General features: G+C 46.1%; 1 protein-coding gene across 1 annotated transcript in view; it reads left to right on the forward strand.

Moving 5' to 3' along the window:
• LOC142290088 (uncharacterized) overlaps nt 1–21,181 on the forward strand; it is a 307,846-nt gene that overhangs the window by 242,305 nt on the left and 44,360 nt on the right. The window contains 3 exon segments of the mRNA XM_075334024.1: nt 901–1,480; nt 1,482–1,658; nt 4,084–4,254. Of these exon segments, the coding sequence (XP_075190139.1) occupies nt 901–1,480; nt 1,482–1,658; nt 4,084–4,254 (928 nt within the window).

Genomic DNA, 21,181 nt, shown 5'->3' on the forward strand with positions numbered 1-21,181 from the left:
GTAGTTAGGAAATAGGCGTCATTCTCTCTAACAGTATATATTCTATCTTTCTCGGATGTTGACCTGCTGTGTGCTGATTCATAGGCAGGCTAGCAAAGATTAATCTCTGTTTGTCTGTTTGCTCCTTTGATCATGTCTTGTGGGGAGACATGTCACATCTGTTGTTGTCCTATTTATGCTGGTTGACTCTTTCCACCCATGCCAGCTATAGCTTGTCTCTGTTGGTCTGTGAGGTGTGGTGTCTCAGACTTTCTGCCAAAAGTTGTGCTTATTGCTTGGTGCTGTTGTGGACTTTACACTGTTTTGTAGATTCCTTCCTGCTCTTGTTGTTCCTCCTGAACCTCTTATTGTCTTTAACCTTTTGGAGTGTTTTTGTGAGTTTTTGTTTTCCCTTGTCTGTCTTTATGTGTAGGTTTCATCACACTCCTTTTCCATCCCTCCCAGGGTGTTAGGGAAATCAAATCAGGACTGGTCAGGTGCAAGGCCAGGAAGGAGCCTTGGGCATATCCACCATCAAGAGTATCCCAGAGGTTAGGGATAGCATAGGGCCCCCTAGCTTGATAGACAGCTTAGTAGTCCCAGTTTCCCGCTATCCCATAGTCATAATGAAAGGTGCAGAGAGCACAAAGAGTAGAGGTGAGTTTTTAGTATTAACTTGATGACAGCACTTAGCAGCAACTGAGAAGATAATCAGGTACTTGTCTGTAACAGAGGAATATTTGATATGTAATATGTGATATGTCAGCGGCATACCTACAGTACCTATTGCCTATAAACTTGACTTTGTACTTGTATGCAGACGGTGACTTATTGATAGCTATCTGAAGGTATAAGGAGACTGTATTCTTTTTAAAAATGTAAAAATACTGATTATGACTTTTTTTTTTTTTCCTTTTTCAGGTGAAGACTGGATGAGAAGTTACCAAACAAAACTCATTTCATCTCCTTGTCATGAAGTAGCAGATAATCAATCACAGATTGGAAAAAGTAGCGCTGGACACAGACTTGATGAATTATCATCTTCCAAATGTAGAAAAAAGAAATTGAATAATCATACAGATGAAACGCAATATTCTTGTTCAGAATGCGGGAGTTGTTTCACCCAGAAATCAAGTCTTGTTGTACATCAGAGAATTCACACAGGGGAGAAGCCGTTTTCATGTTCAGAATGTGGGAGATGTTTTACCAAGAAATCAAGTCTTGTTGGGCATCTGAGAACTCACACAGGGGAGAAGCCGTTTTCATGCACAGAATGTGGGAAATGTTTCATCAGTAAATCAACTCTTGTAAAACATCAAAGATGTCACATAGAGAAAAGGCCATATTCATGTCCTGAATGTGGAAAAGCATTTGTTGAAAAGTCAAATCTTACAAAGCATCTAGGAATTCACACAGGGGAGAAGCCGTTTTCTTGTTCTGAATGTGGGAGAGGCTTTTTGGATAAAGTCCATCTTGAGACACATCAGAAAAGCCACACGGGAGAAGCCCTTTTCATGTGTGACATGTGGAAAATGCTTTATCCGTAAAGAAGCTTTTGCGGTACATCAGATAGTTCACACAGGGGAAAGGCCATTTTCGTGCTCAGACTGTGGGAAATGTTATTTCTGTAAATCACATCTTGTCAGACATCCGAAGTTACACAAAGGAGAAGACATTTAATGTTGACATTGTAGGAAATATGGCAGGTATATGGCTCCGGGATGCCTTACAGAAAACCAATACAGAAAACCATTACTGCTCAGATATTTGGTTTGATCTCAGTGATTTCTATTGTTTATTGGCCTGAATCATCATCGATAATTGTCCCGAGAGCAGAGAAATCTAATACGGTGAACATCAGGGGTTTAATTTTTCCCGATACTCATGTAAGAAACACGGATATCCAAAACTATGTAACTCCTTTTAAAGATATATAACAGATTACGTCAAGCAACTTCATAATCGATAAATTGTAGTTCGCTCTTTTTTGCAGACTTGCTTTATTTAAGTCGTTTGCTAAATTTTTATGTACGTTCAGTTCAATTCCGATCAGGAAGAAACAAAAAAAAGAAATGTAACTTTTATGCAGCATCAAGACTGACAACAATAAATTAAACAAATTCAAACTGGTGTAGAAAGGTTAATGCCGCGCTGCCGTGAATGAGAGGAAACGCCAAGAGAGATTTGATGGTGATTTTATTAACAATACGTTTCGAAGATATTTATCTCCTTAATCAGGTCAAAATTTTGATCTGATGAAGGAGATAAATATCTCCGAAATGCGATGTTAACAAAATCACCATCAAATCTCTCATGGAGTTTCCTCTTATTCAAGGCAGCGCGGCATTAACCCTTCTACACCAGGGTGTATTCACCTTCCACATTGAGCTGCAGCGGCTGTGTTCTACGCTATCATAATGGTTTTGAATGTCACAACCAGATCTGCAAAGATCGGAAAACAATAGAATTGTACGATCTTTGGCCAGATCGCATTGGGATCAGACATCCGATCATTCACCGCAAAAGTCGGTGATCTTGCAAAGGTTCAGTAAATGTTGGGATGGCAAGAAACATCCTCTCCCTGCCCATAACAGCCATGTCAAGTATTGGCATGACTGTAATTGGTCACTGTAAAAAAAATAAAGCAAAAGAGTTAAAGCAGTACATACTTACTGAAGCCCCGCAGCTGCAGCGCTACTTCTGGGTCCTATAATTATCCCTAATGCATAGTCACTGCTATCTCCGTTCATCGGCGTCTCTGATTGGCGGCTGTTAGTCCCCACACCCAGGCAGTGTCTGTGATTGGTTGGAATCACAGGCGCTGTCTGCGGGTCTATTATATTGTGGTATAAATTAATTGGCGTGCGATCCCCGTCTATTGATACCCAGCACAGATAAAGCCCATGGCTACATGCTGCAGTTCCCAGATGTGCGCTTTTCTTGGCTGTGTATTAAAAGAACACGAACCACATACGGTTTTTTTTGTTTTTTTTAATTAAATAATTTAAAAAAAATCTGCATGCAGTCCCCCCTATTTTTGATACCCACCCAAGAGGAAGCCTGACAGCTGGGGTCTGGTATTCCCAGGTTGGTGAGACCCATACTTAATGAGCGCCCCCCAGCCTAAAAATAGCAGGCTGCAGGTGCCAGGATTGCTGCATCCATTGCCGCATGCGGTAGTGATGCGTTTTTTTGCCAGGAGGTGTAGATTGGGTGCAGGAATATGGTGTAAACATTTCAGCACCAAATCTGCATGTCTTGGCAACCCCCCCTTAGTTTTCTGCCAGGAGATGCAGGGCTGTGAACTCAGTGAGAGTTCATTGAAGCTACCTGAGGCCTGGTTCCCTGCGATCACAGGTGGAGGACCGTAGGTACCTCCAGCTGTGACCGCAACTAACCTGAGTGACGTCACGACTCATCGCTGCTCAGTCTCTGCCTGAACCTTACTCGTTTGGTTATGTACCATGATCGGGCACTGTGCCCTCAGATGTGGATTACATTGGACCTGCAGGGGTATTTTTAGGGTTAATAAACTGGAGAAAGGGGGTGTTTTTTGTATTTTATTTCAAATAAAGGATTTTTTTCGGTGTTTGTGTTTATTTCTTTTCACTTACAGATTAGTAATGGGGGGTCTCATAAATGCCTCCCATTACTAATCTAGGGCTTAGTGGCAGCTCTGAGCTGACATTAACTCCTTATTACCCTGATTGCCACTGCACCAGGGCAATCAGGATGAAACGGATAAAGTGCTGGGATTGTTGCGCATCTAATGGATGCTGCAATCTAGCGCAGCTGCAGGTTGCTATTTTTAGGCTGGGGGGGAACCCAATAAGCATGGGTCTCCCCAGCCTGAGAATACCAGCCCCAATCTGTTGGGCTTTATCTTTGCTGGGTATCAAAATTGGACTGGGGGGGGCACATGCCAATTTTTTTAATTATATATTTAAATAATTAAAAAAAAAAAAAACCCGCATGCGGTTCCTCTTCTTTGGATACACAGCCAAGATAAGCACACAGCTGGGGGCTGCAGCCTATACCTGTATACTTTATCTGTGCTGATATCAATAGACAAGGGAGACCCTACGCCAATTGTTTTATCACCAGTGTAAGGACACAGATAGCGTTTAATTCCAACAAATCACAGACGTCATCTCAGAAAGTGGTGGTGTGGTCCAACGACAACCGTTCAGAAATGCCGGTGGAAGGGGAAAGCAGTGCTTACACATTAGGGATAATTGTTGGCTCCCGACGTAGTGCTGCAGCTACGGAGATTTGGTAAGTATGTATTGCTTTAACCCTTTTATTTTCTTTCTTTTACAGCCTCCTACACCATTTTACAACACATCATGTTTGCCTTTCATTGAATTTAATGGGTTCAGCTAGCATCGACGATCAGACTGGCAATCTCAGGTGGGAGTGGCGATCCTGAACTGATCCAATCCTTGGCAGGATCGCTCATCTCTAGTCATAAGACCCTCATGTTGAGCCTCTTTCAGTGCCTTACCCTAATCCTCTCAACAGGATAAGACCATATTTGTGTCCTTTGTTTTCCAGCCATTTTTAAACCATCAAATTAAAGTGAGAATCACGTGAGAAGATGCGTTTTCCCACAAAAATTGTGCCAGTGCCTGACTCGCCAAAAAAATAATTTTCATTAGGTTTACGCTAACGAAAATTAGGCTGGTAAAGATAGTGAACTGCGGCCACATATGGGAGGAATGCGCACTAGATTGTTAGCACTGATGATGTCATCATCCGCATCACTATTCCGGTCATCTACATGCTGGAGCACACTTTCTAAAGTCTGGGAAAAAGTGGTGGTCCCAGAGGAAGAGCAGGAAATAAAGGAGGATGCGGAAGGGATACCATTATCCCTAAGGTCCGGACTGTCATCATTCAAGCTGGTGGCATGGGAGGGTGGAGTACAGCAATCGAAGGGGGTTCATGGTACCAGACAAACTATTAGTGAAGGTGCAGAAGCCAAGGAACAAATGGAGGAGGACAAGGAGGAAGCTGTGATGGGCGAGCAACAATCAGGAGATGAAAAAGATATTAATCCCCTCTCTGTTGTCTGTGGTTGGTGGGAGGGGACGGAGGTAGCAGGCTTGAGTACTATCTGCAACATAATACCCGTATTGTTATGATTAGAAATAGTGCTGACTACTGGGTTGCCACTCTGTTAGATCCATGGTACAAGAGTAAATTTTGCCAGATGCTTGGTGTTGGTGGCGCAACAATCAAAAGGTATGTCCACCGCTGCAACATTTACAATTTGGCTTTTTTATGTATGAAGCACCTAATATTCCTTCTATTCCTCCTTTTGCTTCCTCCTGACAAGCAGAATTTTTTGTAAACGGAGACTCTTATTCGAGTCTCCATGCCTGTAGTGGTATCGGTCTCAGACACCAGGCCTACACCTGTCACTTATTCACTTTTTTCTCTCCCAGGCCCTTTCTCATGCATCTATGCTACGCCATTACACAATTTGTACTCTGGGGCAATTGATGCCACTCTCCTGGTGTCTGCCCCTAATTTTGGAAAATGGGGATGGAGACTCCTAGCTGGCTCTCCTTGTTGTGTGTTGCCTGTAACAGTAGGGATCCCAGACCGGTAGGTATGCAGCTACCTTTCACGCATCTACCGCTCTACCATCCTTAAATGTGTTTAGCAAAAACAGTCTATGAAGCTAATATTGGTGCCACCTGAGTGTAGATGAGCAGAAAAATAGTTTGAGCTGTTGCATGAGGTATGAGGGCTCCAAGCCCACCAGGCCTATACCTGTGACTCATCCACCTCAATATTTCTTATGTTAATAGTGTAGGAAGGTAATGGCTGTGCCACAACAGTGGGGCTGCATTATAAAACAGTTTGAGTTGTTTAGGCAGCTTTTGTCCCCCTCCTAAAGGTGTTGTTTATGCCTTTGGTTTTGCCTCCCATTGAATTCAGTGGGGTTGATATAAATTTGTTAAACTGTTCAGTGAACACTGGAAAATTAAGTGAACGAACCAAACCTTGATAGGTTCGCTCACCTCTAATCAGGGGGAAAAAAATTCTGCCTGTGCCAGTGTCATTTCTTTTTTGGATGAGTGTTAGCAGATAACTCTGACAATCATCCATGACGAGCTTCACTGAAACTTTCTGCATATACAGTGGACTCTTGGATTAAGAGTAATTTGGTTTGAGAGCATTTTGCAAGACAATGAAAGCTTTATAAAAATGTATAACTTGGTTTAACCCCTTCACCCCCGGCCACTAAAACACCCTAATGACCGGGCCATTTTTTGCAATTCTGACCAGTGTCACTTTGACAGGTTATAACTCTGGAACGCTTCAACGGATCCTGGCGATTCTGACATTGTTTTTTCGTGACATATTGTACTTCATGTCAGTGGTAAATTTAGGCCGATACTTTTTGCGTTTATTTGTGAAAATTTAAGAAATTGTGCGAAAATTTGGAAAATTTCGCAATTTTCAAACTTTGAAAATTTATGCCCATAAATCTGAGAGATATGTCACACAAAATAGTTACTAAATAAAATTTCCCACATGTCTACTTTACATCAGCGCAATTTTCGAAAGAATTTTTTTTTCCGTTAGGAAGTTAGAAGGGGTCAAAGTTCATCAGCAATTTCTAATTTTTCCAACAAAATTTACAAAATATTTTTTTTAGGGACCACATCACATTTGAAGTGACTTTGAGAGGCCGAGGTGACAGAAAATACCCAAAAGTGACCCCATTCTAAAAACTGCACCCCTCACACTGCTCAAAACCACATCCAAGAAGTTTATTAACCCTTTAGGTGCGTCACAGGAACCAAAGCAATGTGGAAGGAAAAAATGAAAATTTTACTTTTTAACACAAAAATGTTACTTTAGCCATAAAATTTTAATTTTTACAAGGGAGAAAAGAGAAAGTGCACTCTACAATTTATTGTGCATTTTCTCCTGAGTACGCTGATACCCCATATGTGGTAAAAATCAATTGTTTGGGTGCACGGCAGAGGTCGAAAGGCAAGGAGCGCCATTTGAAATTTTGAACACAAAATTAGCTGCACTCATTAGCGGACGCCATGTCGGGTTTGAAGACCCCCTGAGGTGCCTAAACAATGGAGCTCCCCCACAAGTGACCCCATTTTGGAAACTAGAGCCCTCAAATATTTTTTTCTAGATGTTTGATGAGCACTTTGAACACCTGGGGGCTTCACAGAAGTTTATAACGTTGAGCCGTGAAAAGAAAAAAAAATTTTTTACCACAAAACTGTTGCTTCAACTAGGTAGCTTTTTTTTTTCACAAGGGTATCGGGAAAAAATGCAACATAAAATGTATTGTCCATTTTCTCCTGAGTACGCAGATACCTCATATGTGGTGGAAATCAAATGTTTGGACACACGGCAGTGCTCGGAAGGCAAGGAGCGCCATTTGAATTTTTGAACGCAAAATTAGCTGCACTCATTAGCGGACGCCATGTCGGGTTTGAAGACCCCCTGAGGTGCCTAAACAATGGAGCTCACCCCCAAGTGACCCCATTTTGGAAACTAGAGCCCTCAAATATTTTTTCTAGATGTTTGGTGAGCACTTTGAACACCTGGGGGCTTCACAGAAGTTTATAACGTTGAGCCGTGAAAAGAAAAATTTTTTTTTTTACCACAAAACTGTTGCTTCAACTAGGTAGCTTTTTTTTTTTTTAACCAATCAGTTTTTATTGAAGATTTCCATAACAGAAACAGATTAAACATAACAAGCATACAGAAAGAAAAATAAGAGAATATTAGCCACTTAAAGTTCCGTAGGTGGGCCGCTACCCTTGGTGTTTATACAATCTACATAATACATTACTGACAAGAATGTATTTCCACCCGTGTTTTGATAGATTATCTGTGACTATACCATATTCATAGGTTACTGTTTGTCGCCTTTTACTTCCAAAGGGCTAGACCCGCCTGTCTATATGAAGAACCTTACTAGAAAAGTGGTCAAGATATAGAGTGAGTAGATATCAGAATAGAAAGAGAGGGGAGAAGGAAAAGGAAGGGACTTATACAAGGGGTTGCGGGAGGGAGGTAAGACGGGGGTTGTTTATGCACTGTCACTAGAACAGGCTCCTGAATGCAGGGGACTCCTTGAACAGTATCCACGGCTGCCATAGTTTGGTAAACTTCTCATTTGTGCCCGATACCCAAGAGGAGAGTTCCTCCATGTGACAAAGATGCGTTAACTCTGTCAGCCATTCCCCTATTCCGGGGGTCACTGTGGTCCTCCAGTGTCGTGGAATGACTGCTCTGGCCGCAATCAAAAAGAACCGCAACAGGCGCTTCTTTTGGCATCCCAGTGAACCGGGTAAAATAGACAGTAGGGCGATCTTAATGGAAGGAGTTACGCTTTCTCCTGCCATTTGGTTGTAGGTCGCAAACACCTGAGTCCAAAAGTTGGATAGTTTGTTACAACCCCACCAAATGTGTGGCAGCGTACCTCTGTCTGAGCCACAGCGCCAACACTCCTCCGGGACCATAGGGAAGGCTCTATGGAGGTTGACCGGGCATTGATACCATCTTGCCAGTAGCTTAAAGCTCTTTTCCTGGGCATTGCATGCTACTGAGATCTTGTGGGAGAACACATACGCCTTTCGTTTTTCCTCTTCAGTAAGGCTGAAACCTAATTCCGATTCCCATCTTCCAATGTAACTGGGGTCCTCAGAATAGAGGTTCCTGTTCATCATATTGCAAATGAGGGAGATCTGGTGCGTCGGAGGCAAACTCTGCAGGAATAAGTGTTCAAATGGGGTGGATGTATCCGGGGAGGGGGGCCTCTTCCCACCCAGCCAGGATCGCACAAAGGAGTGAAGTTGTATGTATTCGAGCCACCTCAATCTCAATCCGGGGAACGCGGCCTGAAAGTCTTCAAAAGGGGGCAAGTCTCTGCCCTGTAATATCTGCCCCAGTCTAATATCCAAACTTCGTTGCCAGCCCAGAAATCTCTCCACCGTACACCCCGGAGGGAAGCCCGGATTGCCGAACAAAGGCATCAGAGGAGTGGGCGAGCCAATCAGGCCACTTTTCAGCTTTGTGGCCTCCCATACCTCCAGTGTCGCCCTGAGCAAAATCCCACCAGGCTCCACCTGTCTCCTTACATCCTCCAACTCTTTTGGTAGTAGCCAGGGAAGTGCCCCAAGCGGAACTGGGGAATAAAGCTGCTCTAGTGCCACCCACTGCTTGGTCTGCCGGTGAAAATGCCAGTCTAACAACCTAGCCACCAGGACAGCATGGTGATAGGTACGTAAATCAGGCAATCCGGCTCCCCCCCTCTGTTTGGGTCGTATCAAAGTCTGATATTTGATCCTTGGTTTTCCCCCTTTCCACACAAAGCGAACCAGTGCGGACCTCAATGTCTTAAAGAAGGCCGGAGGGGGATTTATAGGTATCGCCTGAAAGATGTAAAGGAATCGTGGTAGTATGTCCATTTTGAATGTGTTTACGCAGCCGAACCACGAAAGGGGTCGTTTGTTGTACTCTTCCATATCTTTTAGGGTTCTGTTTAATAAGACTTGGTAATTCAGGGAATAAAGTGTCCCCAGATTAGATGGGATCGTTACCCCTAAATATTTTATTGAGGATGCCTGCCATCGAAACGGGAATTTTTCTTTTAGTAGGGCGACTTCCTCTATTTTAAGGGAGATGTTTAGCGCTTCTGTTTTGGAATAATTTATTTTAAAATTGCTCAAATTTCCAAATCGTTCGAATTCTTTTAGTAGTGAAGGTAATGTGATCAAAGGTTGGGACGTATAGAGCAGGAGGTCATCTGCGTATATAGCCGTCTTAAATTCCCTGTCTCCAATGCTCAGACCGTGTACATTGGGGTTCTGTCTAATGGCCACTGCAAGGTGCTCCATAACAATGACATATAGAAGGGGGGATAAAGGGCACCCCTGACGGGTGCCGTTTCTGATTTCCACCGGATCCGAGAGGGCCCCGTTAACCCGAACTCGTGCCGACGGTCTAGAGTACAAGGCCATTATCTTACTCACAAAGTTCGGGCCTAAACCAATTTGTCTTAATGCTGAGTTCATGAATCCCCAATGAACACGGTCAAATGCTTTTTCTGCATCTATTGAGAGCAGCCCTAGGGGCTCCCTTCTCGACGCGGCTCTGGCTATTAGGTGAATTGTTTTGGTCACATTGTCGCGGGCCTCCCTACCCTGCACGAACCCAACCTGATCTGTGTGTATAATGGAGGGCAACAGAGGTGCCAACCGGCTAGCCAGTACTTTTGCGAAGATTTTTACGTCAATATTTATTAGTGAGATCGGGCGGTAGTTGGCTACCATTGTTTGGTCTTTACCATGTTTAGGTAGAACTGTGATGTGGGCTTCTAAGGATTGTGGGGTGAAAGGGGACGATTCTGATACCGAGTTATATACTTTTGTGAGGAATGGAGTGATTTGGGCTTTAAAAAGTTTATAAAAAGCAGGAGAGAACCCATCAGGTCCCGGGCTTTTACCGCTTGGGGAGATCTCTATCGCTGTGGCCACCTCCCCCTCCTCGATTGTCCTGTCCAGTCCCCTGGCATCTTCCCCATCTAATGCAGGGAGAGCTGTCTCTGAAATGTATGACTCAATTCGGGCCTGTAATTCACCCGGGGCCATATCTGAGAATGTGCCCCGTATATTGTATAGTTCTGCATAGTATTCTTTAAAGTGATTTAAAATTTTTGCGGGGTCTTGCGTGTCTGAGTTTCCCCGAGTCTTTATTTTAGTAACGTGCGAAGCTTGATTTCGTGGGTGTAATAGCCGCGCAAGTTGTCGCCCGCTTTTGTCCGAGTGATTATATAATAGCCTTTTGAATTGATTTTGAAACCTAAGAAGTCTACAATCCAGTAGCTTTCTTAATTTGTCCCTTGTTGTTGTCAGATTGGCTAGAATATCCGAAGAGGGATTATTTTTGTGTGTTGTCTCTAGTGAATTAATCGTTCGGAGAAGTTGGGCCACCTCCTGTGTTCTCTCTTTTTTGATCCTTGTCCCGTGTTTTATTAGGATTCCTCTTATTACACATTTAAATGCCTCCCACTGAAATGGTAGGGGTGTAGAGTCCGTCGCGTGGGTGGACATAAAGACGTCCATTGTCTCCCTTAGGTCTGTTACACATGTTTCATCTCTTAATAAGGAATCGTTGAGCCGCCACGTCCACGCCCTGTTTGGGTAGTCCGGAGGGGAGATCTCCAGGAACACTGGAGCATGATCAGACCAGACCGCATTCCCTATAGCCGCGACCGGGTGCCACGAAATAACTCTTTGGCTGACCAGAATAAAGTCAATGCGACTGTAAGTCTGGTGGGGATTAGAGAAGAATGTGTAATCTTTATCTGTGGGGTGCATGATTCTCCACACATCAACCATGTGGAGATCTGCTAACTTACGTTTTAGGGCGCTCAAGCGTCTCTGAGGTATGGCGCTCCTCCCCGTTGACACATCCATTGTGGGATTCAGTGCAAAGTTAAAGTCTCCTCCCACCAGCACCTCCCCCTCCGCGAATTCTGATAGATCCTTTAAAAAAGAGCAGCATGCATTAGTTTGATTAATATTTGGTCCGTACCAGCCCGCGATCGTGTAGACCACCGAGCCTATTTTAACTTTTAGCAAAGCATATCTGCCTGTCTCGTCTGTCTTAGAGTCTAAAACCGTGTGGACCAGGTTTTTGTGTATTGCGATTGAGACCCCTTTCGATCTTGATTCATTGTTCGTGCTGTGAAGCCAATATGCAAAGTATCTGTTATGTAGATTTGGTATGTGGCCAGTTTTAAAGTGCGTTTCCTGAATGATGAAAATTTGAACTCTTTGTTTGTGCATCTCATATAGGATATGTGATCTCTTTTGGGGCACGTTGAATCCCCTAACATTCAGTGAGCCTATTTTTAACCCCGGCATTCTATCCCAGCGCAGCACTATCTCCTAAGGTAAAGAACACTCCGGGTACTAGGGGATTAACACAGGGAAGAGGGAAAGGAGGGGGAAGAAAAGGTTATGGTTATAAGTGGGGAGAAGACTAGAGTTCCTTTAGGAGGAAGATGAAGGTAAAAAAGGAAAAAGAAAAAAGAATACAAGAAAGTCAAGAAGTCAGCACTTCGAGTCCACCTCTGTCTCCCTGACTTTCCTCTAAGGGTGGGTCAGAGGAGAATAAAAAAACAAAAAAAAAAAAAAAAACAAAAAAAAAAACTTCAAATTCTCGTCTTCCTCACCCCCAGCCACAAGAAAGGAGGGTGATACTTTTAACTAATCCTCGCAACGTGAGGAATAGAACCCTCTATAGAGGTTGTGCTTTCCAAGGGGAGAATCTCCCCCCGAGCCAAGAACTTTCAATATATGTAAGCTTAACTAAATATTATTGCGAGCATTTAAACCGATGCCCCCTACAGGTGTCAAAACTATATAATGGTACCAGTATTTGCTGTTGGTCTTCCTTTGCGGATCATGTTATCAATGCATATATTTATACACTTTCTTTATTATGAGGGAGCGACGGTCCCTCTCCACTTGCTCCTCCGCTCTTCTGTGTTACTCCTAGGTTTGTGCTCACAGAGGCCGGTCACAGTGGGGCCCTTAATGAGAGGCAACTGCCTCTAATCCTTAGAAAATAAGCATAACTGGGTTGTCTTGGGACGTGTGTGACCGGCCTCCGCAGCCCGACCATCAACAATAAATTTTATCAGTATAACCGTGATAAAGACCACTCGCTCAGAGCCTCATTCACTACTGCTCCATTTCCTCTCGTCTCATCCTTCTCCTCGGGTCTCTGCGCCGTTGTGGCTGCGGGTGATTCGGACCATCTGCCTGCAGACCCGATGGTAGCTCCGGCCACTCTGTTATCTGGACCCGCGGTAGATTCAATGCTGCCGTAAAGTCCTGAAGACCTCTGGGATGGGTAAGCATATGCATCCGGCCCTCTTGGTGTACTCTCAGACGAAATGGGAAGCCCCATGAGTATGGTATATTGCGTTCCCTGAGGACGTCTAGCAATGGCCTTAGAGCTTTCCTTTTCTGTAGGGTCCATCTCGATAAGTCCGGAAGGATCTGCAGGCGGGTTCCCTGGAAACGAACATCTCCCACTGCCCGAGCTTGGGTCATTATAGAGTCTTTCACTTGGTATCTGTGGACTCTGCAGATTACATCCCGTGGGAAGTTTGGATCCACGGGTTTAGGGCCCAGGGCTCTATGGGCTCTATCCAGCTCCAGGTGTGCCTCCCCGGGGGAACCGAGTAGGGGGTTAAAGATTTCTTTGAGTGTTGCATGCAGCTCTCCCGTGGGTACCGATTCTGGGAGCCCTCTGACCCTTATGTTGTTTCTTCGTCCCCTGTTTTCGGCATCGTCTATCATATCCGCCAGGTAGTGGAGTTGAAAAGAGTGAATAGATGTATCCTCTTTTTGTGTTGTAATTTGGGCAGACAATGTGGACGCAGCAGCCTCGATTGCTGTGACTCTTTCACCCCAGTGCTGGACCTCATCTTTCAGCATTGTCAATTCAGCTTTATAAGAACTTTCCAGTCTTTCAACATATTTCTCCATGTCATGTTTGGTTGGGATGTTTCTGATATGAGCAGCCAGGCTTTGAATATCCATGGCCAGTGTATGGCCCCCTAGAGCGGCTCTGTTGTCTGTTTCAGCTTCTGTGCTTTGGAGCTGTGGAGGGAGCTCCCAGCTTGTTATTATATTGGTATGTGGCATTATGATGGTATCTGCTTTCTGCCCCGGTTCCTGGTGTGCATTCATGTGGGGTAGATTAGAGTGAGAGGGGGGGCTTTGTTGGGAAGAGCTATGTGGTCTGCTGTTTGCTCCTTCATTCCCCTCCCCCCTCAGCACATTCCTGTTCTCAGCAGTTATCTCACTCTGTGTGCCAGCTCCTGTCATCCAGGCTTCTATCTTATCACTGTTTAATGTCAGTGCGTGTGGCTGCTCTGCTTGTCTCCTGCCTCCGCTGCATGAAACAATTAACCCCTTCTCCCTCCCAGACAGAGACTCACGTTCAAGTGGTGACCTTTGTGTTATCAGCAGCGTCTCCTCTGCACTCTCGGCGCCATCTTCCCTCCACGTGGGCACTGACTCACTGCTCATCGGAGGTCCCTGCAGCTCCTGATTCACTCCACCGGAGGCCTGTGGGGCTGTGCTGAGCATCGCTTCTGTCCCCTGCCTGTCTGCAGCACTCCTCAGGGACATGCGTGGGTGGATGGCCTCTGAAGCTGCTGCACGGTCTGTCATGCCTGCCTGACTGGGGCCTGTCAGGTATCTGGTTATGTCTCCCGTTGTCGCTGCAGGTGGTCTAACGGGTGCTGCTTTTGATCTCTGCCTCTTCCTGACTCCCATGGACTGGCTTTGATTGTGTTTACTGCTCTGTTTCTCCGTTTATTCTTGGCTCGGGTCAGGAGCAGTGCTCACATGCGTCTTGTCTCCACCATGGCCAGGCCACGCCCCCTTAGGTAGCTTTTTTTTTCACAAGGGTATCGGGAAAAAATGCAACATAAAATGTATTGTCCATTTTCTCCTGAGTACGACGATACCTCATATGTGGTGGAAATCAAATGTTTAGACACACGGCAGTGCTCAGAAGGCAAAGAGCGCCATTTGAATTTTTGAACGCAAAATTAGCTGCACTAATTAGCGGACGTCATGTCGGGTTTGAAGACCCCCTGAGGTGCCTAAACAATGGAGCTCACCCCCAAGTGACCCCATTTTGGAAACTAGAGCCCTCAAATATTTTTTCTAGATGTTTGATACGTTATCTGCATCCCTGATCAGCGCTCGGCGGGACGCACGGACGCATGAGGTGTAAAAATAGAAAGGGGATAGAGGAAAAAAAAAGAAAAAAAAAGTTATACTCACAGTGCCCAGAGGTTTAGCAGGAGGAACAGCTTTACAGCAGCAGCCAGCAGGTAGGAAGTTGGACAGCTCAGCAGAAGACCCAGCGATGGAGGCAGATGTGATTGGCCGGTGAAGACAGGTAAGAGGACGTCAGGGGGACAGCAGAGGGGGACGGGGACAGCAGAGGGGGACGGGGACAGCAGAGGGGGACAGCAGAGGGGGAGGGGGAGAGCAGAGGGGGAGATACCGGAGGAGCTGCAGAATAGAGATCACGGGGGAGGCCGGCAGATTGGGATGTCTGGGGGCAGACCGGGATGTCTGGGGGCAGATCGGGATGTCTGGGGGCAGATCGGGATGTCTGGGGGCAGATCGGGATGTCTGGGGGCAGATCGGGATGTCGGGGGGCAGATCGTGATGTCGGGGGGGGCAGATCGGGATGTCGGAGGGCAGATCGGGATGTGGGGGGGCAGATCGGGATGTGGGGGGGCAGATCGGGATGTCGGGGGGGCAGATCGGGATGGCGGGGGGCAGATCGCAGGGGGGCACGGGCAGGGGCCATTACGGGAGCGCGCAGGAGCAAATCACAAGAGCGCGCAGGGGCTGCAAGAGAGCAGGGGAGGAGGGATACCGGAGGAGCTGCAGAATAGAGATGGCGGGGGGCAGATCGGGATGTCGGGGGGGTAGATCGGGATGTCGGGGGGGGGCAGATCGCAGGGGGCACGAGCAGGGGCCATTACGGAAGCGCGCAGGGGCTGCAAGGTGAGCACAATACTCACCGCTCCTGCGACGTGACGTGACAGCAGCGGCAGCAGCAGCGGTGGCGTGGTACCACTAGTACCAGCCAGTGCTGCACGCTGCAGACATGTTGGGGGAGGGTCCCCAGACCAGCACAGGCCTGGGGAGGGCGGCCACCGGCAGATCAGACCGCCCCACTGCACACTGATTGGAGCGATTGCGCGTCATAGCACGATCACTCCAATCAGTGCTGCAGGGGGGGGCCACGGTGTCTGCTTGCTTCCAGCCAATGATCGGAGCTGCTGTAGCCCCGGTCCTAGCTGGATTTTACAAGATCACACTATTTTTGGCATTTTTTTTTGCCGAAAACAGCGTGATCAATGTGATTGGCGGTTCCGATTTGAACAGCCAATCACATCGATCGCCTATGGGGGGTGGCGATGCCACCCCCCCTGGGGTCAAGCAAAGGTCCCCTGCTGTAAGAAACAGCAGGGGACATCATTTGAAAGCCGTTGCTATGGCCACGGCAATCAAATGAAGTTTAGGCAGTAAAATTACGTCCCTGGTCGTTAAGTCACGTTAAAATAGGACGTAATTTTACTGCCCGCGGTCGTGAAGGGGTTAAGAGCAGTGATTTGCAATAAGAGCAAATACTCACCGTGCACAATTCTGGTTCTGTCCTTTCACCGTGCTCTGACCCGCTCTGGAGGTAACTTTCTGTAAATATGTACTGTATACTGTATATACAGTCATGGCCAAAAGTTTTGAGAATGCTACAAATATTAATTTTTACAAAGTCTACTACGTCAGTTTTTCTAATGGCAATTTGCATATGCTCCAGAATGTCATAAAGAGTGATCAGCTTAACAGCAATTACTTGCAAAGTCAATATTGGCTAAGAAAATGAACGTCAACCCCCAAAACACATTTCAACATCATTGCATTCCTGCCTTAAAAGGAGCAGCTAACATTGTTATAGTGATTGATTGCCAGCCCTGTCCTCATCAACACCCACACCTGTGTTAATGGATCAATCAGTCATGATTAAGTAAGAATGACACCACTGGACACTTTAAAAGGAGGCTGGTGCTTGGTATCATTGTTTCTCTTCAGTTAACCATGGTTATCTCTAAAGAAACACGTGCAGCCATCATTGCTCTGCACAAAAATGGCCTAACAGGGAAGAGTATCGCAGCTACAAAGATTGCACCTCAGTCAGCAATCTATCGCATCATCAAGAACTTCAAGGAGAGCGCTTCCATTGTTGCCAAAAAGGATCCAGGGCGCCAAGAAGGACCAGCAAACGCCAGGACCGTATCTTAAAACTGTTTCAGCTGCGGGATCGGACTACCAGCAGTGCCGAGCTAGCTCAGCAATGGCAGCCGGCTGGTGTGAGTGCTTCTGCACGCACTGTGAGGCGGAGACTGCTTGAGCAAGGCCTGGTTTCAAGGAGGGCCGCAAAGAAGCCACTTCTCTCCAGAAAAAACATCAGGGACCGACTGATATTCTGCAAAAGGTACAGGGAGTGGACTGCTGAGGACTGGGGGAAAGTCATTTTCTCAGATGAATCCCCTTTTCGATTGTTTTGGACATCTGGAAAACCGCTTATTAGGAGAAGAAGAGGTGAGCGCTAGCACCAGTCTTGTCTCATGCTAAGGCTGGGGCCACACGGGGACTACTGCGATCCACTTGCATGACACTCGGCTCACACTGGCAGTACAGCAGAGCCGAGTGTCATGCGTGTGTCCTTGCAACTGAGGTCCGTTCGTGCGAGCACACATCAGCTGCGGGGGGCGGGCCGGCACTCTGGAGGGGAGGGAGGGATTTCTCTCCCTCCTGTGTAGCTGGCTATTGCCATTCTCGCACTGCACTAGCGGTAAATTAGTACTGGCCAGTAAAATCATGCTAGAGGCATTGTGTTTGGTATCTTTGTAAATGTAAAATCGAGATATAAAATATGACGCTAATATCTTTCACCTGAGTGGCCCAGGGGCAAAGCTATGTAAAAAGCTAGAATTAAGGAACCTTTGGGACCATCTCGGCACAGCCCACAAGAGACTGTAAAATGAGGTCCCAGAGAAGGTGGGTTACCTAAGGCATAAAAGCAACTACCTCCTTGTGGGGGGGTCAGTCAGTACTGGAGGGCATCAGTAATGGTGATGCTGGCCGATTATAACATCTTCTCTTGGAGTCCCTCCCTCCGTAACTTCAGACGTCACTCTATAGCACAAGTCTAGTAAGTTTCACATTTATACCTTTTATTTTTTATGTAACGTTCTATACTGTAATGTCTAATTCTTGTATATTTCTTAAACACTGCCTATTTTCGGATTAAATATATAAAATTTAATAGCTTCTTTCCTAATGCTTTATATACGAATCCAAAACCCTGAAGGGCCTTATGCTATCTGAAACGGGTCCCCGGCTATCCCGAAAAGCTGGGTGGTGGCAGCGTAATTGTTATTGCATAGAATTTATTGGAGTGCTATCATTAAGGGTACTGAGGTGTGTGTGTGTGTGTGTGTGTGTATATATGTATGTATGTATGTAATATATATTCCATTAGCGGGAATCGGTGATATATACATTTACCCTTGCTGTGAGACCTCCAATATTTGGCATTATTAGCTCAGCAGCCTCATTTTATGCATTGTCCTGCAGTACCAAAATGGCCTGCAGACAATGGGGGCGCTAGAGAGTAGTCTTGTCTGACAAATCAGCGAACAGGATTTCTAGGTGACTCCCCCGGCTGTTCATGAGAAAGGGTTTTCAAGGGATTTCTAAACATCCATTAGCCTTCTAACACAGCAAACACAATGTACCATTAGAACACTGGAGTGGTGGTTGTTGGAAATGGGCCTCTATACACCTATGGAGATATTGCATAAAAAAACAGTTGTTTGTAGCGAGAATAGTCATTTACCACATTAACAATGCATAGAGGGGATTTCTGTTTAATTTAATTGTTAGCGTCATTGAAAACAAAAGTGCTTTTCTTTCAAAAATAAGGAAATAGCTAAGCGACTGTCACGGGGTCCTTCTCCCATATCACACGATCAGCAGGGAGCGATGGCTGTTCAATCCAATAAGCATTTATTCCAAGCAAATCAAATGGTTCATAACATAATCCACAAAACACAGGGAAAAATGAATCCAAAAATATGAATATAATCCAATAAGCGATAAATAAAATGTCCAGTTTCTCTCTGAGAAGCCACAGCTTCTCCCAGAGGTTCCATCCTTCTTCTTCAAGTTTTCTAAGCTAACTGACCCAATCTCCCAGGTAAGCAGAGTTTACAGTAGGTGGATCTCACGCCCCCTCCCCCAACTTAGGAACAAAAGGCTGGCAGGGGAGGAATTAAACGTGTAAATGGGACAATGTACACATAAGGAATACAGAATGGTCAGTGAACCACGCCCAAACATTAACCCACACAAAATGGTACACAATCCACAATATTCCACCATCACAACTTCTCCCTCCTTCTGAATAAGTGAGTATGCCATGAGGTCTACACAGATCTCTGGCCATCTCACTTAAGTCCATGTTGCTCAGCTGTGGATAGTCTATGGTTCTTCTTGCCAGGAAAGTCCATCAGCGTTTGGGTGTTGACTTCCACGTTTGTATTGGATGGAGAAGCTGTAGGGTTGTAAGGACAAGCTCCACCGCAGTAATCGTCCATTGTCCCCTGACATGCAGTTCAGCCATGTGAGGGGGTTGTGATCTGTCAGAATTGTAAAGTCTCTGCCAAACAAGTAAGGTTGCAGTTTTTCAGTGCCCATACAATAGCAAGGCACTCCTTGTCGATGGTGGCATAGGCAACCTCTCGATCCAGTAGTTTTCGACTGACAAAAGCGACAGGGTGTTCTTCCCCAGCGGCGTTTACCTGGCTAAGAACTGCCCCAATCCCGAATGTGGACGCATCTGTCTGCACGAGGAACCTGCGCTTATAGTCCGGGGTGGCCAAGACAGAAAAGGGCAGTTTTCAATGCTGAGAAGGCATCCTTGCATGCAGTTGTCCATGTGTATTCCTAGGCATGTTCTTGCGGGTCAGGTCGGTTAGGGGCTTAGCCAAGGTGCTGAAATTAGGAACAAATTTTCTATAGTAACCCACAGTTCCCAAAAAAGCAAGTACTTGCTTATTAGTCTGGGGTCTACACCAGTTACTAATGGCTTCCACCTTGGCGGGCTCAGGCCTTATGGGCGCTTTACACGCTACAATATATCGTACGATGTGTCGGCGGGCTCACGTCGTAAGTGACGCACATCCGGCATCGTAAGTTACATTGTAGCATGTAACAGCTACGTGCGATTGCGACTGAATGGTAAAACGTTCATCGCATGCACGTCGTTCAATTCTCAAAAAATTGAACGTCAGGTTGTTCATCGTACCTGGGGTAGCACACATCACAGTGTGTGACACCCCGGGAACGATTAACAGATCTTACCTGCGTCCTGTGGCTTTCGGCCGGCAATGTGGAAGGAAGGATGTAGGCGGGATGTTTACGTACCGCTCATCTCCGCCCCTCCGCTTCTATTGGCCGGCTGCCGTGTGACGTCAATGTGACGCCGAACGTCCCTCCCACTCCAGGTAGTGGACGTTGGCCGCCCACATCGAGGTCGTATGGACGGGTAAGTACGTGTGATGGGGGGTTACTCGATTGTGCAACACGTTCTACAAATTGAATGTGCCGCACATACGGTGGGGGCGGTTACGATCGCATACGATATCATATGCTGAATCGTAAGGTGTAAAGCAGGCTTTAGGGTCCCTCCCCTTACTCTGTGCCCGAGGTACTGCACATCAGCCATCCCTAATTGGCATTTATCAGGGCGAATGGTCAGTCCTGCAGTCAGGATACGGTCCAGCACTATGCGCAAGTGTTTTACAATGGTCCTCCCAGGTTTTGCTGAAAATGGCAATGTCGTCCAGATAAGCACAGGCAAAGTCCTGACATTGTTCCAAAAGTCGATCCACTAGTCTCTGGAAGGTAGCGGGGGCATTTTTCATCCCAAAGGGCATTCCCAGGAACTCAAATAGTCCAAAGGGTGTAATGAAGGCGGAGCGCTCCCGAGGGTCTTCCATTAGGGGTATCTGCCAGTACACCTTACTCAAGTCTAGCGTGGTTAGAAATTGGACACTAGCTAGACGATCCAATAGATCATCAATCCTGGGCATGGGGTAAGTATCACTCTTTGTGGCATTGTTTAATCTCCGGTAATCCACACAGAATCGCGGCTTTGAGGAGAAAGCAGAAGCCCTTGGTCTTAGTATAGAGATAATAGTCCTTTTGTATATCCGATAAGTGTGAGCCCAGGGGCACCTGTTCCAGGGATCCTCCCACTTGGGCGACCTGAAGAAGATCTGGGAGATACTCGTCTTCGGCGTTATCACTGGGGGGTAGTAGACGGCCAGCACAGGCAGAGATCGGTCATGATATTCTTTCACCATATTGATGTGGACAGCCTTTTGTCGTCAACCACTAGGGTCCAGGGCAATGATGTAGTTATGGGGCACGGTGACTCAGTGGTTAGCACTGTAGTATTCCAGCGCTGGGGTCCTGGGTTCAAATCCCACCAAGGACAACATCTACAAGGAGTTTGTATGTTCTCCCCGTGTTTG

This window comes from Anomaloglossus baeobatrachus, chromosome 2 (assembly GCF_048569485.1).
Source record: "Anomaloglossus baeobatrachus isolate aAnoBae1 chromosome 2, aAnoBae1.hap1, whole genome shotgun sequence".
Classification (NCBI taxonomy): domain Eukaryota; kingdom Metazoa; phylum Chordata; class Amphibia; order Anura; family Aromobatidae; genus Anomaloglossus; species Anomaloglossus baeobatrachus.